The sequence below is a fragment of the Narcine bancroftii genome, chromosome 11, assembly GCF_036971445.1.
Source record: "Narcine bancroftii isolate sNarBan1 chromosome 11, sNarBan1.hap1, whole genome shotgun sequence".
Taxonomy (NCBI): Eukaryota; Metazoa; Chordata; class Chondrichthyes; order Torpediniformes; family Narcinidae; genus Narcine; species Narcine bancroftii.
In genome coordinates this window covers 79,684,529-79,702,968 of record NC_091479.1, presented here as the reverse complement: position 1 = coordinate 79,702,968, position 18,440 = coordinate 79,684,529, and the positions used below count along the sequence as shown (strand labels likewise).

At 43.2% G+C, this 18,440-nt stretch overlaps 2 protein-coding genes across 5 annotated transcripts in view; one reads left to right on the top strand and one right to left on the bottom strand.

The window, feature by feature from the left end:
* agk (acylglycerol kinase) overlaps positions 1-12,909 on the bottom strand; it is a 34,635-nt gene extending 21,726 nt beyond the window's left edge. For 2 of the 3 annotated variants that reach the window (XR_011346646.1, XM_069903648.1), the window contains exons 1-5: positions 12,738-12,909; positions 10,243-10,282; positions 6,504-6,583; positions 5,099-5,174; positions 437-540 (exon numbers count right to left, since the gene is read on the bottom strand). Coding sequence is in view for 2 of the 3 variants with exons in the window: in XM_069903648.1 (XP_069759749.1) it covers positions 437-540; positions 5,099-5,174; positions 6,504-6,583; positions 10,243-10,282; positions 12,738-12,838 (401 nt within the window). In the remaining variant the exon portion in view is untranslated. The remainder of the gene's footprint in view (positions 1-436; positions 541-5,098; positions 5,175-6,503; positions 6,584-10,242; positions 10,283-12,737) is intronic. The other variant, XM_069903649.1, reaches the window with a different exon arrangement.
* A 2,086-nt stretch (positions 12,910-14,995) lies between these two features.
* The window catches only part of LOC138745988 (stimulated by retinoic acid gene 8 protein homolog), a 51,121-nt gene continuing 47,676 nt past the window's right edge, over positions 14,996-18,440 (top strand). Inside the window, exon 1 of one of the 2 annotated variants that reach the window (XM_069903634.1) lies at positions 14,996-15,131. The gene's annotated coding sequence lies outside the window, so the exon portion shown is untranslated. The remainder of the gene's footprint in view (positions 15,132-18,440) is intronic. The other variant, XM_069903635.1, reaches the window with a different exon arrangement.

Genomic DNA, 18,440 nt, shown 5'->3' with positions numbered 1-18,440 from the left:
TTCGAAGTTTCTATGAACATGAAAGATCAACAAAAATTACGATTTGACATTATTGTGAATATTGTTCCATTACAAAAAGAAGTCCTAATTTCTAATATATTTCTGCTTCACAAGCCCTCAATTTAGAGGGCAGCTAATACTGCTGCTAATCTGTTTGGGGACAACTCTGGAATGACTCCATTATGGTTCTTTTTGAACGTCTACTTTGCAGTGCGCCAATTAATGTTGAGGAAAATACAGAATCAAATAAGCTTCTCACTCCTCTTTCAAAACACACATTTAACAAAATGCTGCATATCCATTATTTAGAGCTTGTGATCAAGTGGTTTCCGGACAATCTTGCAACTTCCCTTGCTGCTACCTGTGTGCAGTCACACAGCAGGTTTAATCGCTAATTGAAATTTAAACAGTTCTGTGGAAATTAATGACATCATACTTTGTCTGTACCTCTTGTAAGGTGCCGTCACCTCCAGCAACAACAATCATATCAGTCACTTCCACCAACTCCATAAGCTTTTTTGCTTGGCCCTCATAATCAGTCTGTAATTGGAACAGAGACAAGATCACATTGTAAAAATATGTAGGTTACGCTGAGATGCGCAAATATATAAATGCAATGAATCCAAACATGATGCTTATTGCATAATATTTAACCAAGATCCTGAAACATTATTAATATCAACCCAACCAACATCATGACATATACAAGAAATACTAATGATTTACAACATGTTACAACTGAAACATTAAAATATGAAATAATAGTGGTAAAGAAAGCAGAATATTGAATCTTGAGTGTTGTAACCAGTATTTTAAGCAGTATTAGAACTGTATTTAATCAGATACTTTGATGGGAAATCTTTACATTAACAGTCCTGAGCTTTTGTAGCAACTTTTCTACCAACTTTCCATTTACATTGGTCATCATGTTTTGTAAAATTAGCAGAAATGGTCTCCTATTGTTTGAACTCAAATTCAGTGATTTCTTATTATGAGTGAAGCAAATTTGTATATTGTAAACTCTTTTTAAGTTGTTGCCAGCCTCCTGCGAGTATGTGAGGAGAGATGAATTCTCTCATCTTATTGACATCCCAAAACCATCTCATGTAATTGTTGGAGGAAAGAAATAGGATTTGCACTCAAATAAATTCACTAACCAATGCCTTTAACATTGGTTAGTGAATATATTTCAAGGTTAAATTCATTTTATGGAAGGATACAACCCCCCACCCAGCAATGCAGAGGGAGGATGGAACGGCTCCTTTATGTAAAAATATAATGTTGGAGAAACTCGGGGGTCAAACAGCACATTTTATAGAGCAAAGTTGAAGATGCATAACCAAGATACCTAATCAAGGTTGATGAAGGGCTCAGGTTCAAAACATTGGTTATGCATCTTTATGGTATAAAATACGCTGTTTATCCCTGCTGAGCTTCTCCAGCATTGTGTTTTTACTTCAATCCCAGCGTCTGCAGCCTTTCGCATTTTAGCTCTTTTATGCACTCCATGCCATCTACCAATGCTGCTTACTCCATGCATGATGTTACAATGACCTCTCTTCAGTATTGATAGTGCAATGGAGAATGGTGATCCATCACATTTCTAGCATCTCCCTCATAAACTGGTGCATAAAGTATGGAAAAAAAATCCTTCACTTTACACTATAGTTAAGGACTTCACAAGAAAAAGGAATAGAAGTAGGCCATTCAGCCCATCGAGTCTGATCCACAAATCCACCCTGAGCTAAACTGTTCTCACAACTAGTTCCAAGTTCTGGCCTTTTCCCCATATCCTTTGATAACTTGACTAATTAGATATCTATCAATTTCCCCTTAAACTCCCCCCCCCCCCCAATGATCTGGCCTCCACAGCTGTATGTACCAGGGTTTAGTTGGTTGCATTCACCTACAAGTGCTTTTTTTTCTTCGCATCCTTTTAGCTAAAGGTCGTCAAGAGACCTTCAAGAGCACCAATAAAAAGTAATGACAGGAAATCCATTTTTCCATAAAATGTCAGAAAGTTCAATTTGCCATCTTTCAAGCTGTAAAATTTCCATCACATACAAAAATCTTGTAGCCGGCTGCACTTGGGTGGAGGTCAGTGCCTTTTCCCCATTAAAATGAGATACCCGTGCTGGGAAGTTGGGACTGTCCCTCACCGCCGCCAACAATAGCAGCATACCCATATATGGGGTGCGGACCATCCTGTTCGAGTTCAGCTCCAACCGTTTTACCTGGATCTTCACTTTGGCTGACGTGTCTCAGCCTCTACTGGGCGCAGACTTCTTTTGAGCCCACTGCCTCCTGGTGGACCTGAAAAGGTGCCATCTGGTCAATTCCAGGACCTTCACCCTTCGAGAAGTCAAGCTCCCGGTCCCCCACCTCGACTTGGTTACCTTATCGGGCAACAAGCTTGCCGGAATCTTGACAAGATTCCTGGCCCTTAGAATACCAGTTCTCCACTGAAGTCCTGAAACATGGAATCCAGCACCCCATCCCCACATGGACAGCCGCTACATCCCTGGGCACACAGGCTTCCTCCCGACAAGCTTTGGCTCGCCAAGGAAGAATTCGGGAAGATGGAGGAGATGGGAATTGTTCGGCGCTTGGACAGCCCATGGACCTCTCCTCTACACTTCTGGGGAATCGAGACGTTGTGGGGACTACTGCCGGCTCAACGATGCCATGACAGCCAACCAGTACCCAGTTCCCCACATCCAGGAATTCACACCCAATCTACATAGAGCGAGAATCTTTAACCTGGTCCCGGGATACCACCAGATCTCAATGCACTTCAGTGATGTCACCAGGAGAGCCCTCATTACTCTGTTCAGCCTTTTCGAGTTCCTCCGCAATCCATTCGGCCTCAAAAACGCTGCACAGACTTTCCAGAGACTCATGGACTTGCTGGGGAACAGCATGGATTTTGTTTTTATCTACCTTGACGACATCCTCATCATTAGTCGATCGCAACAGGAGCACCTAACACATCTCCAGATGCTCTGCCAGCAACTGAGCAACTACACCCAGCAAAATGTCAGTTCAGCCTGATGGCCATCAATTTTCTTGGGCACTGCATTAAATTGACATGGGCGGTCCCTCTTCCATCAGAGGTTGAGGCTAATTGTAAGTTTGCCAAGCCAACTACGGTAAAAGGTTTGCAGGATTTCATTGGGAAGCTCAACTTCTACCATTGGTTCCTGCCGTCAGCTGCCAGGATCACACACCCTCTTTTCAAACTGCTGCCCAGTCAGACCAAAGAACTCAGCTGGGACGCGGAGTCTTTGGCAGCTTCCAACCAGACCAAAGACATTCTGGCTAATGCCATCCTTCCAGTGCATCCGTGTGTTGATGTGTCCTCCTCCCTCACAGTCAACGCATCTAACGCGGCCGTTGGCGGCGTCCTGGAACATTGACGGACATTGGAAACCACTCGCTTTCTTCAGCAGACACTTGCAGCCCCTGGAGCAGAAGTGTGTTCAACAGGGAGTTGCTAGCCCTCTACCTTGCCATATGCCATTTTCACTATTTCCACGAAGGATGGGATTTCACGGTCTTCACCTATCACAAGCTCCTCACTTTTGCCTTTGCCAAAGTGTTGGACCCATGGGCGGCAAGGCAGCAGTGTCATCTCTCATATATCTCAGAATACACGAAGGCTATCAACCACATTTCCAGCAAGAACAATCTCGTGGCTGATGCTCTGTCCTTAACATCCGTCCTGTCTGTGCACTCCCTATCCTATGGAATTGACTATACAGCGCTTGCAGAGGCCCAGTGACAGGATGGTGAGATATCAACCTACTGCACAGCAGTCTCAGGGCTACCGCTGGAAGACGTGTGTTTCAAGCCTTCCACGATGGTGGACAGGTTCACTAGATGGCCAGAAGCTGTCCCACTCTCGGACACTTCCACGACATCCTGTGCCAGGGCCCTCATCGCCAACTGGATAGCCCGATTCAGGCTTCTTTCTAATATCACATCGGACAATGGGGACACAGTTCACGTCTGGCCTATGGGCAGCCCTGGCACAGTTCCTAGGGACCCAGTTCCATCACACCTTGGCCTACCACCCACAGTCTAATGGCCTGGTGGAAAGGTTCCATCAGCATTTGAAGATAGCCCTCATGACACAGCTCAGAGGCCCGGATTGGGTGGATGACCTGCCTTGGGTGCTCCTTGGCATTTGCAAAGTGCTGAAGGAGGATTTGGCAACGTTCTCTGCTGATCTCGTCTATGGGGCCCTGCTGACAGTCCCAGGAGTGTTCATGCTAGCAGCTCACAGTCAGGAGGAAACACCTTTGGCGCTGCTAACGCAACTTCACGAGAAGGTGGACATTCTGGCCCCTGTCCCAACCTCATGCCATGGTCCAGCTCCATCCTGAAGGATCTCGAAGACTGCAAATACGTCCTCATAAAGAGAGGCACGTGCCAGATTCCTCTTCAGCGCCCTTAAGACGATCCATACAAGGTGTTATGACACAACAGGACTATGTCCCTTTTGGACATTGGGGTAAGCAGGAAATATTTACAATTGACCACCTCAAACTGGCATAACTTGACCTCGACCAACCGATAACTGTTCCAGCCCCGCCGTGGAGAGCTTGGCCTCCCAAACGTACGAACTGTGGACTTGGCACCTCCGAACACCAGTTCTGGGGTGGGGTGGGGTGTCATGTAGTGGGCTGTACTGATCCGCACAGTGGTGCAGGATTGCACGAGGTTGACATCACAAGGGTCCCGGTGTGGGGGCGGGGGGTGAGGTATGGGGCAAAGCCCATTGGTTGGTTCAACTCACTCACAGCTTCTGTGTGTGTATTTTTTTTTCTTTTGTTCATTGCACAGCACACTGATCACAACCTAATAATAAAAGCAAGCTATATTTTCAAATTAATCCAATTAACTGAGATCAATGTGAAAGTAATTACTTTCAATTATATAACGTGAGGAATGGTATGTTAATGACGATGTATCTGACAAATATCTCATACTACAATATGTATAATGTATCTCACTGAGCTAGTTATCACTTCATTCTGGGGTTCCTTCACTGCCAGTAAAAGTTTTACTCAACCCAATTTTTTGACTTAATCCTCACCTTAACCACTGTAACATCAAGACCAGCAAGGTGTAAAATTGGTGCTACATTCTTTTCAAAGAGATTTCTTGCTTTTCTGAGGAATTAGACATAAATAAGTGATTAGACTAACGTATTCGTTGATATTCTTCCCATGTAATTAATTAATAAAAAAGTGCTACATGACTAGCAATTCAAAGTATAACTATACATGACTTAATTACCAATGATAAACAGAAAAATTCACCAAACAAAACAAATGCAAAACTTTCACTAACCAGGAGCGGTTTCTCAAGCTCCACTTTTAATTGATATTCCAACAGTGGAGCTATGTTTGTGTTGATCAAGAATATTATGACAAATCATAACTAATGAAAGCAAGTTAGAACCAGTTACTGATGGCTGTATACAGTTTGCTGGTCTCCCTCTACAATCTATTGTAGATTTAGACCAAGAATTTAGGTTTTGCTGTTGCTCCATACAGATTTTACAACTGTAGAGCACAGTGCAGGCCCTTCGGCCCATGATGTGCTGGCCCATATAGCCCACACCTCTCTCCCTCACAACCCATAATTTTCCATTTTTCTTGCATCCACGTGCCTATGTATGAGTCTTTTACAAACCCTAATTATATCAGCCTCAAGCACCCACTGTGTAAAAAAAAATCTATCTCTGACATCTCCTCAAAACTTTCTTTTGCTCACTTTAAATGGATGTCCTCCAGTATTGGCCATGACCAGCCTGGGAAAAATATGCTGGCTGACACTCTCTCTCTTATACATCCCTATTCAGTCGTCGGCTGTTACTCACACTACATTCCAACCTCAAAAGCAAAATACCAGATAAATGTACTAGAAATTTGGGGAATTAAAGCAGAAATGCTGAGAATACTGATGTCAGGCAATGCCGGTGAGAAGAGAAATAGAGTTAACATTTCAGTCTGACGAAAGGTCATTAATTTGAAACACCAACATTTTCCTACGCAACCTAATATGCGGAGTATTTCCACCATTGTCTGGTTTTAATCTCAAAAAAATTCACAGCCTTGCTATTCCAAAATGCTTCAGAACTAGTGAAACTCTTGCTCAGTGGCGCACATTTATTTCTAAAGAGATACAAATTTCATGTCCACCTAAACTTTCTGACTCATTGTGACATAATAAATTTTGTGCCAGAAGGATTACATTTTGTCACATTTGACTAGAAAAGATCACATGACTACAGCATTCTAGTGAAAAGATCTAAAGTACTCCATAGATAAAACAGCCCAGAATGATAGGGATACAGCAAGAAGGCACTGTCCTTTGTTCTTTTCTGCTGATGAATATCAGATGATAAAATGCATCAACAGTGTCCAGTGACTCCATTAATAAGCAGAAGGACTAAATTAACCAACTGGAATGAACAAATTCAGAAAAAATCTTACCCTTTGCAAGCAGCAGGATTGAGAAAGACAGTGGCTTTTTTCGCCTTTGATGTGATGGGCAGTAACTGGCTTCCAAATTTCTGAACAGAAAACAACAGGTTGAGAAAATGGACACATAACTGAAGCCTAACCAAAAGTATCTCTCTCAGAATCATGAGAAATCTAGACAACAGTTTAAACCACGGTATTATTGGTTCCTATTCAGTCCTAATCCACTGCAGACTTTTCAACATACAATTGGGGTAGTTCTTTGAAATCATGTTCTAAAATGCAACTTGCAAGAAACGTAAATGCAACAAAACCCTTGTTATCTGGAATTCAAGCAATTACAGTCTCAAACAACTGGCAAAAACAAATCACGGAATCCACAATCTCAAGCAACCAGAAAATTCATTTATCCGGCATCTACCAATCCTGATAACAGGGATTTTACTGCACCAGTCTCACTCAAGAAAAGCCATTAAAATAAGTGGAATTGAAAAACAGAAGTTAAGTCTTCAGAGGGAGTAAAGTTGATAATAGATGCACTTCGCAATATACAGAAGTGGTGGAGAAATTCAGCAGATCATGCAGAATCCAGGCATCTTCCCGTTTGTCCATATAAACAACAAAGAGCTCAGGTCCAAAACGCAGATTGTCTTTTACTTCTTATGGATTCTGCATGACCTGTTGTGTTTCTTGAGAACTTTTGTGTTTTGCACTAGACCCCACCATCTGCAAATTTTTTTGTTTACCAGTAGATGCACTTTCACATGGTGGACTGATTATGCCATGTTTTTAACCAATAGGTGCTCTTTCACATGGTGGACTGATTATACCATGTTTTTAACCAATAGATGGACTTACGCATGATTGTAGTCACGTTTGACTATTAATTCTATAAATGAGCATTCAATTTATTTTCAAATATCCAAACCTTGAGTGATATAACGAGGCGTTTAGGTTGACAAAAACGTTAACAAGGTGCAAGAAGGAAGTTAAAAAAGACCTGAAGGTCATGACAACTAAAATAAAATCTCAAAAAATGCTTTTGAATTCTGCAGATCTCCAACAAATGTTTTTTAAAAAAAATTTATTTAAAAGATTTTTAAACAGCTTACAATCAAACAACAGAAAGAAATCAATTTTTATATATAAAAAAACCCTCCCACCCCCTTCAGCCAGCCCCTTTAAGGGGAGCCAAATATAAAAATAAAACGTAGAATATATACAATATTTGAAGTATTTCCAAATTCATATACTCCAAATAGGAAGACCACATTTTAACAAAAAAGGAATAATTATCATGTAAGCTACATGTAATTTTTTCCATAGCTCTCAATTCATTATGCCAATGTGCTATATTAATCTCCACATTATCTTTCCATGTACTAGCTACACATTTTCGTGCTACAGACAACACTAAGTGTACAAATGCAATTTGAAATTTATCCAGCCCTCCAACAAATGCTTGATGTTTATTTAACTTTTGAACTTTATTCCATTCTGATCAACAGCTGCCAGAGTAATGGATGCTGAATATGTCAATTAGCTGAATGTCACACAAGTGGTGGCTCAAGGTAGCTGAAAGAACTCGGAACTTTTTATATTTATGAAAATCCAATTATGTGGCAATAATAATATTGCTGGGGGTCTATTGACACCAAAATGAAATTAATGCAATGCTACCAGCACATTGGCCAAACACTATAAAAATGTATAGAAAAAGTTACTGCAGCATCTCTGAAAATACCATACTATAGGTCTGACACAGCTGTACAAGTCATTTACATATAATCATAGTCTAACAACAGTTAAAAATGGTGGCTCCTATTTCTCAGAAGTCAGTGGGAGGTTGTTCAAAGTGGCACAGCAAGACAAAGTTGTCCAGGATACAACGGCAACAATTGCCTCCACAGTGCACCAGTTTGATGTTTATACAAGTGCTCTCAGCTGCACATTTCAAGGTTCAATATTATGGAACAGGTAGCTAAACTGATAGGTCAAACTGGAATGATGAAATGAGAGGCTATGGAGACACCAACCTGCAAAGCAATAGATTTCTTATCCACCTGCACTATCATCCAGGGTTCACAAACAATTGTCTCAGTCATATATTCTTGATGACACAACCCAAATGATGTTTACTGCCCAAAGTTAAATCAAACGCTGCTGTGAGCCAGGAGAATCCCAAACTAAACCAACTGGATGCTGTAAACTCACTGCTTGGATTATTTCTATCATCCAAGAAGCTAATAAAAATGATTCAAAGTCAAAAGTAATTCAAATAAGCATAGCACTGCCCAAATACACCACGTGACCAATTAACATACAAACCTCTAGACCACACATGTCAAACTCAGGCCCGCGGGCCTGTGATATAATTCTATTTGGCCCGCCAGATCATATCAAATATGTATTAGAGCTGGCCCGCTGGCCGCCGCGCCAGTATAGCACATGCACAGCTAATACTACAAATCCCAGAATGCTTTGCAAATGCGTTGGCGCCGGCCCGTCAGCTCGCTAATCGCCCCCACCTCCTCTCTTTACTTTCATTAGCATCTGCGACCTTGTCGCCTAACTCACATGTAATAAACCCCTTACGGAAAATGGCCAAACGAAAGACAGAAAACAGGACCTTTCAAGACAGGTGGGAGGCAAACTCTGACCCCAGAGTTTGATGAACTTGCATCTAAGAAGAGATGCCAAGTATCTGGTTTAGACCCAGGTGCATCAGAGTAAATCACAGTGTAGCAAGCTAAGCTTGGATTCATATTTTCTTTGGTTCACTTTGGACTGTTCATAGTTGAAAGATTGGATTTTCATTGAAGCAAGTTGTTATTTTTTTCACTTGTTGGCTTGTGAAAAAAAATACATTTAAAAGGAGCTTAAAGGCTATAGAGAAATATTATTTACTGAATATTTTATTTCTCATTTGTTAATGCTTCTTCTGGAAAGAGTTTAACCAAAACTATTATTAAACATTTATTTTAATAAGAAAAAGTTTAACATATGTTGAAAGAAGAGAAAACATGCAGATGTTGTTGAAAATTTTCAATAAATATTTAGTTTGGCCCTCGACTTAGTCCAAGTTTTTAATTTTGGCCCTCTGTGAATTTGAGTTTGACACCCCTGCTCTTGACTGTTTAGAATAGAGCAAATTATCCAGCATTTTTCATGACCAAAATCAAACTTCATACTAAATTGTATCCAACTGACTTCAAAACAGATACAAAGGTACAATCAGTAACTAAAAGGCTTATGAATAATAGACATAAACACAAGAGAAAACATCATCAACAACTTATTCCAAAAGCATAACCAAAATGTATAGACAATTCTTGCAGAATTACTCATTAGAGAACACAAATGATTAGATAGTCCACCATGCCTTTGCTATTCCACCTATAAAGCAGAGTTAAAGAAGCAGATTTCAATGTCATCTGGGAGATCTGATCTGCTTAGAGAGAGGCTAACAAGAGGCATGGTTACCGCAATGCTGTTATAGCAACAGCGATTGGGACCAGGGTTTGAATCTTGCACTGTCTGTAAGGAGTTTGTACGTTCTCCCCGTGTCTGTGTGGGTTTTTCCCGGTGGCTCTGATTTCCTCCCACCATTCAAAACGTACTGGGGATTGTAGGTTAATTGGGTGGAATTGGGAAGCAAGGGCTTGTGGGCTGAAGTGGCCTGTTACCATGCCAAATGTCTCAATTTACATTTAAGCCAGCAGCGAAATGTGATAACTTGAATTTACCATACCTGTGCTTCTTGACATGCCACCCTACGCAGCAGATTGTCTCTGAATTAAATATAAAAATAATTATTAGAGCACCATAAGAATCTTCTGATGCATTCTTTCTGAAAAGATTATTCATTGTTTCAAAAAAGTTACAACCCTTGCAGCCTGTAATAAATGTTATAAATACAATACCCAAATGCTGAAACTAAGTAACATTTCATTAATAAATTTATAGCAAGATATTACAAGATTGATAATGTCCAATAAATAAATGTATTTTTACTGTTGTCCAGAATCAATGGTCCCTAACTATAAAAATGATCATCCCTCTTTCAGGATTTGTACAGACATTCTAGTTCCAGCATTTGTAATTAATTCAAAAATAAACTCATGAAGAATCTGGCACCTGGTGCACAATTCCTGTTTACTCTAATGTTATGTAAAAAAAATAAAATTGTCACCATCTTTTAGTCCCCACCACCAGATGGCAGTACCTAACCACAAAGCTTCAACCTGCAAAAATACATACCTTTTCTTTGTGAATTTCAAATACATTTGAAAAGTATTTAAATTAACTTTTTTCTTAATTTAGTTAAGATAATAAAGGGCCTCTGATTAAATTATCTCAAGATTTGGGAGTGGTGCATCCCTTCTGACATTCCACATCTATCAACCTGCTGATTCATCATGAACTTGGGACAGATAGCAGAGTCATCACTGAAAAGGTCTAAAGTTGATGGTTCAGAGCTTCAGACGAGATAAGATGAGATGAAGCAGTTAGTTAATGTTCATTAGCTAGAGAAATACAAAAAAAATGATGGAGGAACTCTGCAGGTCAGACAGCAACCATGGATGGCAAGAGATAGTCAATATTTCAGACACCACCAGCAATAGCCAGAAATAAACAGATGCTGAAAAAAAGGGTCCGGGTTGGATGGGAGTTGAGCACAAGTTGGCAGGTGAAAAAGCATTTCTTCTCCTTTCCCCTCCTCTGGCCTGTTCATCTGCCCATCACCCTTACCTTTCTTCCTCTATCTCCCTATCCCCTTCCCTTCCTTCTATCAGAAAGCATCTTCCCAGCCCTCTGCCTCTTCCTCGTATCACCGAGCTTGTTTCTTAACCACCCCCTCCCCCCCACTTCTTGTCCCTCCTACTATCAGTTGCCAATCTGTGTTCCTTCCACCTTTTTACTTGGGCATCTACCTGTTTCTTGCTATTCCTGAAGGGTTTTGGCCTTGAAACATTGACAATCTTTTGTCTTCTATGGATGTTGTCTGACCCTCTGAGTTTCTCCAGCATTTGTGTGTTTTTCCAGTTATTCCAAATCTACAGTCTCTGTATTAACGACCTGGAAATCATCAGTGTTCATGGGTCCACATCCAAACTTTATCTTGAGTATGACAGACCTACATAGCCTCAAAACCAACCCATGTAACAATGAAAGGAGATGGAAAGATTTAATGCATGGGTAAAGCTATTACTTTGGAAGTCAGCATGGGAAGTTTGAGGCAATCCATATTGGGTTCAAGAAAACAAAATATGAATGACAGGAAGTTTTTTTAAAAAAAACCCTAACTGAAGGATTGTACTGTTGCAAATTTGACATAATTAAATGAATAAGGAAGGTGATGACTGGATAGTTTTGAACTGGGAGCTATAACTTTCAATACTTACAAATGACCAAGAACAACATTACAGCGATAGCAAATAGGAGACGCTTAGCAACTTGGCAAAGTTTTGAAGTCAGCACAAGGTTAAAATTGCACCTACATTTTCAATACAGTCCTGAAAACGAAAGGGTTTTCTGCACTAATGCATCTTGCTCACCAACTCCCAATTAGAGAGGAAAATCCTTTCTACTTCTGTCCTTATTGGCTCAAAGGGTTCGAAGTCCATTTCACTTTTCTCTCAGTGGACTTTACTAAATACAGTCATCAAGTAGCTGTTCCAAATTTACAACCCTGGACTTTGCTGCAGTCTGTACATATTTCCACCCAATGGAAGGTCAAAGGTAGCCTTTCCTGGACCCCAGTCACAATCCAACACTTTGTTGTCCACTCACATTTTACACCTTAACTAGTCCCATATTATGCCATAGATGCTCTGTGGTTATTAGTAAGGGTATGTGAGAGGTAGTGGTGGTGGTGAGGGGGGGGGGGGGGGGGTTGAGAACATAGTGTGTAGCCCAAAACTTCACTCATAAAATCCCACCACCAGTCCACAAATAAACAAGAACACTAGAGAAGCACAAGAATTGCTAGAGGGTGGAAGGTTTCGGGCCGGGGCCTAAAGATCGTCTCCATCCAGGGATGCCGTCCAACCCGGAGCCACTCTTAACTTCTCAATGCGCCAACGAGCTCATCACATGTTGTATCGCGACTATTTTGCAGCTTTTCAATACTGTAACATAGCCTCATTTGCAGGGCGGAGTGACCAAAGTGAATGCAATCCTAAAGCCGGAGCCAGGTTGACACCGAGAGCGCCTATTCTGGACGGTCGGCTGGCGAATCCGTACCGGTGCCGGCCGTGCATCCACTTCACTCCCCAGCCGAGCGCGCCGACCCCGACCGCGGTTTTCTTCCAGTGACTGCGGAGAGTCTTCAGCAGCTTTGCCATGTCAAGGCAACCCAGAACACCTCAGCCAAGCCTCCAGTCCGCCGCCGCGTCCCTTCCCCCCTCCGCTTCCGCTTCCGCCGGCTCACATGGGACTGCCGTCCCCGCGTGTCAAGTCGTCCGGCGACAAGCCGCCGTCTCCACGATGCGTTCCGCCCACGAAAGGGCGGGCATTGAATCCCTCGCGAAGACTCAAACCACGAGGATACTGATCTCAGAATTATTATCAGTATCATTAGCGCATGTGGCAGGTTAATGGAGGACTAGATTCGTGCTTCAAGTTCTGTGACTGGCAGCCAGTTTCTGCAGCAGAGAACTGGCTTCCTTTTCAGGTTCAAAGGGTGTGAGAATGCACACACTTAGCGCTGCAGGTTCCTCTCCAGAACCCAGAGCTCCACCCTCACACAGCAATCTCCTCAAGGCCGATGCTAATATCCAGGAAACGCCTATGAACCTTTCATGATCGCCCTCACGTCTGGATTTTGACCCTTGAGGGGTCTAGACTGAGGAACTTCAACCAGAGACAGGGCAACAGGAACCACAGGTGAAAGGCAGGTGCCAATGGGAAATAAAATAGGCATTTGGGCTATCAATGGGAGGCCTTTTTGCCGCAGAGGCAATAGAGTCACATGATGGGGAAATAAATATCAGTGCTCCATGGATGACCAACAACCTAGGGAGGAAATTAGAGATGAAAAACAAGTGACAGCAAAGGGTCGAGAGAGCAAAAGGAAATAAGAGAGGGAAAATGAAAGGATAAGAAGCAGGAATCCAAAAATGTTCTTTAGGAAAGGAATGGTTTTTTTTCTTTGAATGCCTGATGACCTTCTCTGGAATCATTGATTCTTTGGATATTGATAGCAAATAGTTGTAAATGGAACTATTGAATTGTTTGAATGCTTTCTAATCAAGTCACGTCGCTCACCAACTCCGGACCAAACACTTCCCCCACCCCCAAAAGCTATAATAAAGGGCAGAATTCCTTATTTCCAACGAGCAAACGCTTTATTTAAAACAAAGGCTATAACATTATCAACTGCCTGAACTAAGATTCTCAGAGTCCTGTTTAAATGACTGCATGAAAGAAAGTACTTCTTTCCATGCTGCTGGCCAGGATCCAAGGCTGGTATAGAGGGAAGAGATTAGGGCAATCAGCCTTTACTGGGAATCTATAGGGGAGAAGTTACAGGGTCTGAGGCGGCCCATCCTGTTCAGGGGAGTGAGGTCACCTCCTGCACTATCAGGTTCCACCACATTCACCCCTACTTTTTAGATAAAGTCCAGCGGGGTGAAGTGGGACAGGGTCCATGGTTACCGGTTCTGCAGTCTTCACTGGTTGAGTAGGGGTATTAGATGCATAGGGGTATCTCGGGGATGGCAGGTGAGGCAGAGAACAGGAGCGCCACTGCCGTCGCCTTACCCTCCCAATATCCGAATCGGACTAGCCCAAGCCCACTTACTTTTGATGTGGGATTTGAGAGTCTGGATACGGGCTGCAAAATTATACTGAGTATTTGATTACCCTGGCAGTTCACTGCCTCCTTCCCTTCATTCCAACAATGCTTATTCTTCTGCCATCCTCTCACATGAAGGCATACTTCAGAACACCATGTGGTGCTGGTTATGAGCTCACTGCCCCATTAATACGAGCCCAGATATGGTCCTGTCCTGCAGGACTGGGGACAAATAGGCCCTGTCTTGAATTCGTGCTCCACTCCCATCTTTGGTCCCAATCGCCGGCCTCATTCCGGCTTCCCCTGTCTGCTCTCTGTTGCGTGGCCTCACCGACCTCGCCGTCACCCTGGACCCTTTCCAGTGGCCCCACTCCCATCCCGGTGCCCAACGACCTCGTCTCGGCTCTTCCCTCACTCAGCCCAACCCTGGCGGCTTCTCCCCCGTCCCAGCACCCGCCTTCCCCTGCCCACGGGCCCCCCGTCGCCCTCCTTGCCCGGGGCCCCTCATCCCACGGCCCCCCTCCTTGTCCGCGGCACCCTGTCCCACTGCCAGGCAGGGGAACATCTTCCCGCCCTTCGTAGCTGCCGCCAGCCATTGGTTGCCGAGTTGCTACCCGGCGTTAAGAGGAGCACCCTATTGGCCCAGAAATTAAAATGGAACGCAACGTGTCAAAACAAGAGACAAAGGCAGAGCGAGGAAGGAACTTAGCAACAAGGAGCGGTGAATGCCAGGGTTAGAAAATCAAATCAAAGGGAGTGAGAGTGGCTCAGTGGTAGAAGGTGAGAACTCCCAGGAGGAGCGAGGCATGCGAGATCCAGAAAGTGACACCACTGAGAGGAAGGTGAGGGGCTGGAGGAAAACGCTGGTGTCAGCGTCAACAAGAGCAGTCGGAGGGAGAGCAGATTGAGAGTGAACGCCTACATGTGCAAAAGATTGGGATGAGCAGTGTAGAGCGATCAGTAACCACAAGCAGACTGGAAGCCAGTGATTAAAGGCTTTAATAGCCTGAAACTTCAGGCACTTCTTTCCATGCTGCTGGCCAGGATCCAAGGCTGGTATGGAGGGAAGAGATTAGGGCAATCAGCCTTTACTGGGAATCTATAGGGGAGAAGTTACAGGGTCTGAGGCGGCCCATCCTGTTCAGGGGAGTGAGGTCACCTCCTGCACTATCATGTTCCACCACATTCACCCCTACTTTTTAGATAAAGTCCAGCGGGGTGAAGTGGGACAGGGTCCATGGTTACCGGTTCTGCAGTCTTCACTGGTTGCGTCGTCTGCTCCTGTAGGTGGGTTGAGTGTCCGGGGCTGAACTGCATTAGTCCAAACGGGTTCCAGAGGAGGTGGGGGTGTTGGGGGTTCAGTTCATGGTTGTAGGGATGGCGGAAGCGGAGGCCTGAGGGGCACTGGTGGTGGTGGGTTCAAGTGGTTATTTGGACAATACGTGGGACCGGCTTGTCGTTGACAAGGACTTCTGGGTGCACCTCCTCTGCCAGGGCCCCTGCTTGAGCCAGTTCCTAGATGGACACTGTGTCTTCCTGCCCATCCGGGTACTGTACGCATTGGGGGCTCACATGCAGGAGGTGCACTTCCTTGTCCAGCGGGTCTGCCTTGTGGGTCCTCATGAGTCTGCAGAGAAGCACTAGCCCTGGGGTCATCAGCCAGACCAGCAACTTGGTTCCCAATGCTGACCTCCTTGGGAAGGAGAACAGTTTCTCATGTGGGGTGGTGTTTGTAACAGTACAGAGTAGCGCCTCCAGAAGGATCTCTTGCCACTGGGAGATGGAAATCCCTTTTGACGAGGGCCAAGAGGATTGTCCTTCAGATCGTGCCGTTCTCCCTTTCCACTTGCCCATTCCCGTAGAAGTTGTAGCTGTTGGTCCTGCTTGTGACTATGCCCTTGGACAGGAAATATTGGTGCAACTCCTCATTAAAGTTGTCTGAAACTCAATGTAGCATAATAAAGAGGTTTGCTACTTAATACAAAAGGCAAATTTAAGAACATCCTCACCCACAGCCGTGGGGAACCTGAACGTATAAGAACTAAAAAGACTGAAGCATTTCCTGCCGTCTTTAGCTGGAATTGCCAAAAAACATATAACCAATTTAATTACTCATTTTAGGTCATGATAACAATCAACATCCCTTCTGAAGTATAGTACTGAGACTCGTTCTCCAGAACTGGCACATATGCACCAGGAACCTAATCACTAATGCCTTCTTTGAGTTTTGCCAGAATCATTCAGTTTCAGTCCTCATCACTGTCTTTATTCAAAGGAACAAGAATTCCATTAGTGAGGTGGGAGTGACTCCCTTTGATGTCATGGGAGTTTTGTTTTCACTAAATGTAACATCAAGGCTCCCTGGTAAATTTGAATTAATTCACTATCCAGGTGAAAACTCTTCAAATGTGGGAGTCATACTCTTCGCAAAACAAAACAGTGTGGTGTTGGAGGTCAATCATCTCAGCCCCAGGTTATCATTGCAAGAGTTCCTTCAGTCAGGGACCCAGGGCCAACAATTTTCATCTGCTTTATTAATAATTTCCTTCCATCATGATGCAGGTGGAGATGATTGTTGATGATTGCATCATGTTTGATTATATTCAAAACTCTTCAACAAATGATGCATCCCAAGACCCAGATCACATACAGTGGTGCGCTGAAATGTGGCAACTAATATATTCCTGTCAAAAATCTCCAAGAGAGTATCTCATTCACATCCTTGACATAAAATTGCATTACAATATCTGAGGCACAGACCATAAACATCCTGGGCTTCGCCATTAATCAGAAATTAAAATAGACTATCCATATAAATATTGTGCTGTAAGAACAGCCTATTTGATTGACATCCCATTAATATGCTAAATGTTCGTTCCTTCCAGCAGTTGCAAAAAGTGACTGCTGTTGACTAGTATCTGCAAAATATACTTTCCATACTACTCTAAGATTACGTCCTGAACTTGCAAGCTCTCATCAAAAAGACGCTGCCACTTGCATGTTGATTAACATCCTGAGATGGAAATATGCTTTTGGTTCTTCTTTGTCACTGAGTATAAATCCTGCAGCTACATATTCAACAGCAATGAGCTAGTTCCTTAATCAGAGACCAATTATGGGTGTACAATAAGTTGTAAGTGACGCCAAACCCTGAAAAATATAATTTAAATAAAAGGCAAATAAAAAGTTATGCAAAATTAGGGAAGACTATTATGAAATAAAAATATTAGCATTGACCAGCTAGATGTTGTGTTTCAGACCTGCAGATAGTGACATACATAAATTCATTGACTATAATAAGCATGTAAGATTAAATAATTTCTTATTTTCCTTGATCTATGGAAGCTGATAATGTATACTAATATATAATTTAACAGATAGAATCTAATTGAGAACTTCCTTTAATCCTTGACTACAAGGTCACAAGATATAGGAACACATTGGCCAATTTAGTCTGCTCTGCCATTCTATCATGACCTGATCCATTCTCCCACTCATCCCCACTCCCCGGCTTTCTCTCGTAACCCTTGATGCCCTGACCAATCAAATACCTGTCAATCTCAGTCATAAATACCCCCAACCTCCTGGTGCCCACAGACACCTTTGGCAACAAGTTCCACAGACTCATGGCCCTTTGGCTAAAGAAATTTTGCCGCAACTGTTTTACTTTCTTGATCCAAGGGAAGTACAGTGGTTCCACCCCCCCCCACCTCCCCCCCCCCCCCCCCAAACGCAGTTATGCTATCCGTGGTTTCAGTTACCCGCAGTCCGAAAATACAGTACAGATCGTGTACTGACAGTAACCACAACAGCAGTGCGAGTATAAGACAGCTTTAATAAACTAATATGTACACTAAGAGGTCTTGTCTCTGCAAGACAAACCTGGAAGTCTGGACCACACATGTCAAACTCAGGCCTGCGGGCCTGTGATATAATTATATTTGGCCCGTAAGATCATATCAATTATGTATTAGAGCTGGCCCGCTGGCCGCCACGCCAGTATAGCGCATGCACAGCTAATACTACAAATCCCAGAATGCTTTGCAAATGCATTGGCGCTGGCCCGTCAGCCTGCTAATCGCCCCCACCTCCTCTCTTTACTTTCATTGGCATCTGCGACCTGTCGCCCAACTCACATGTAATAAACCCCT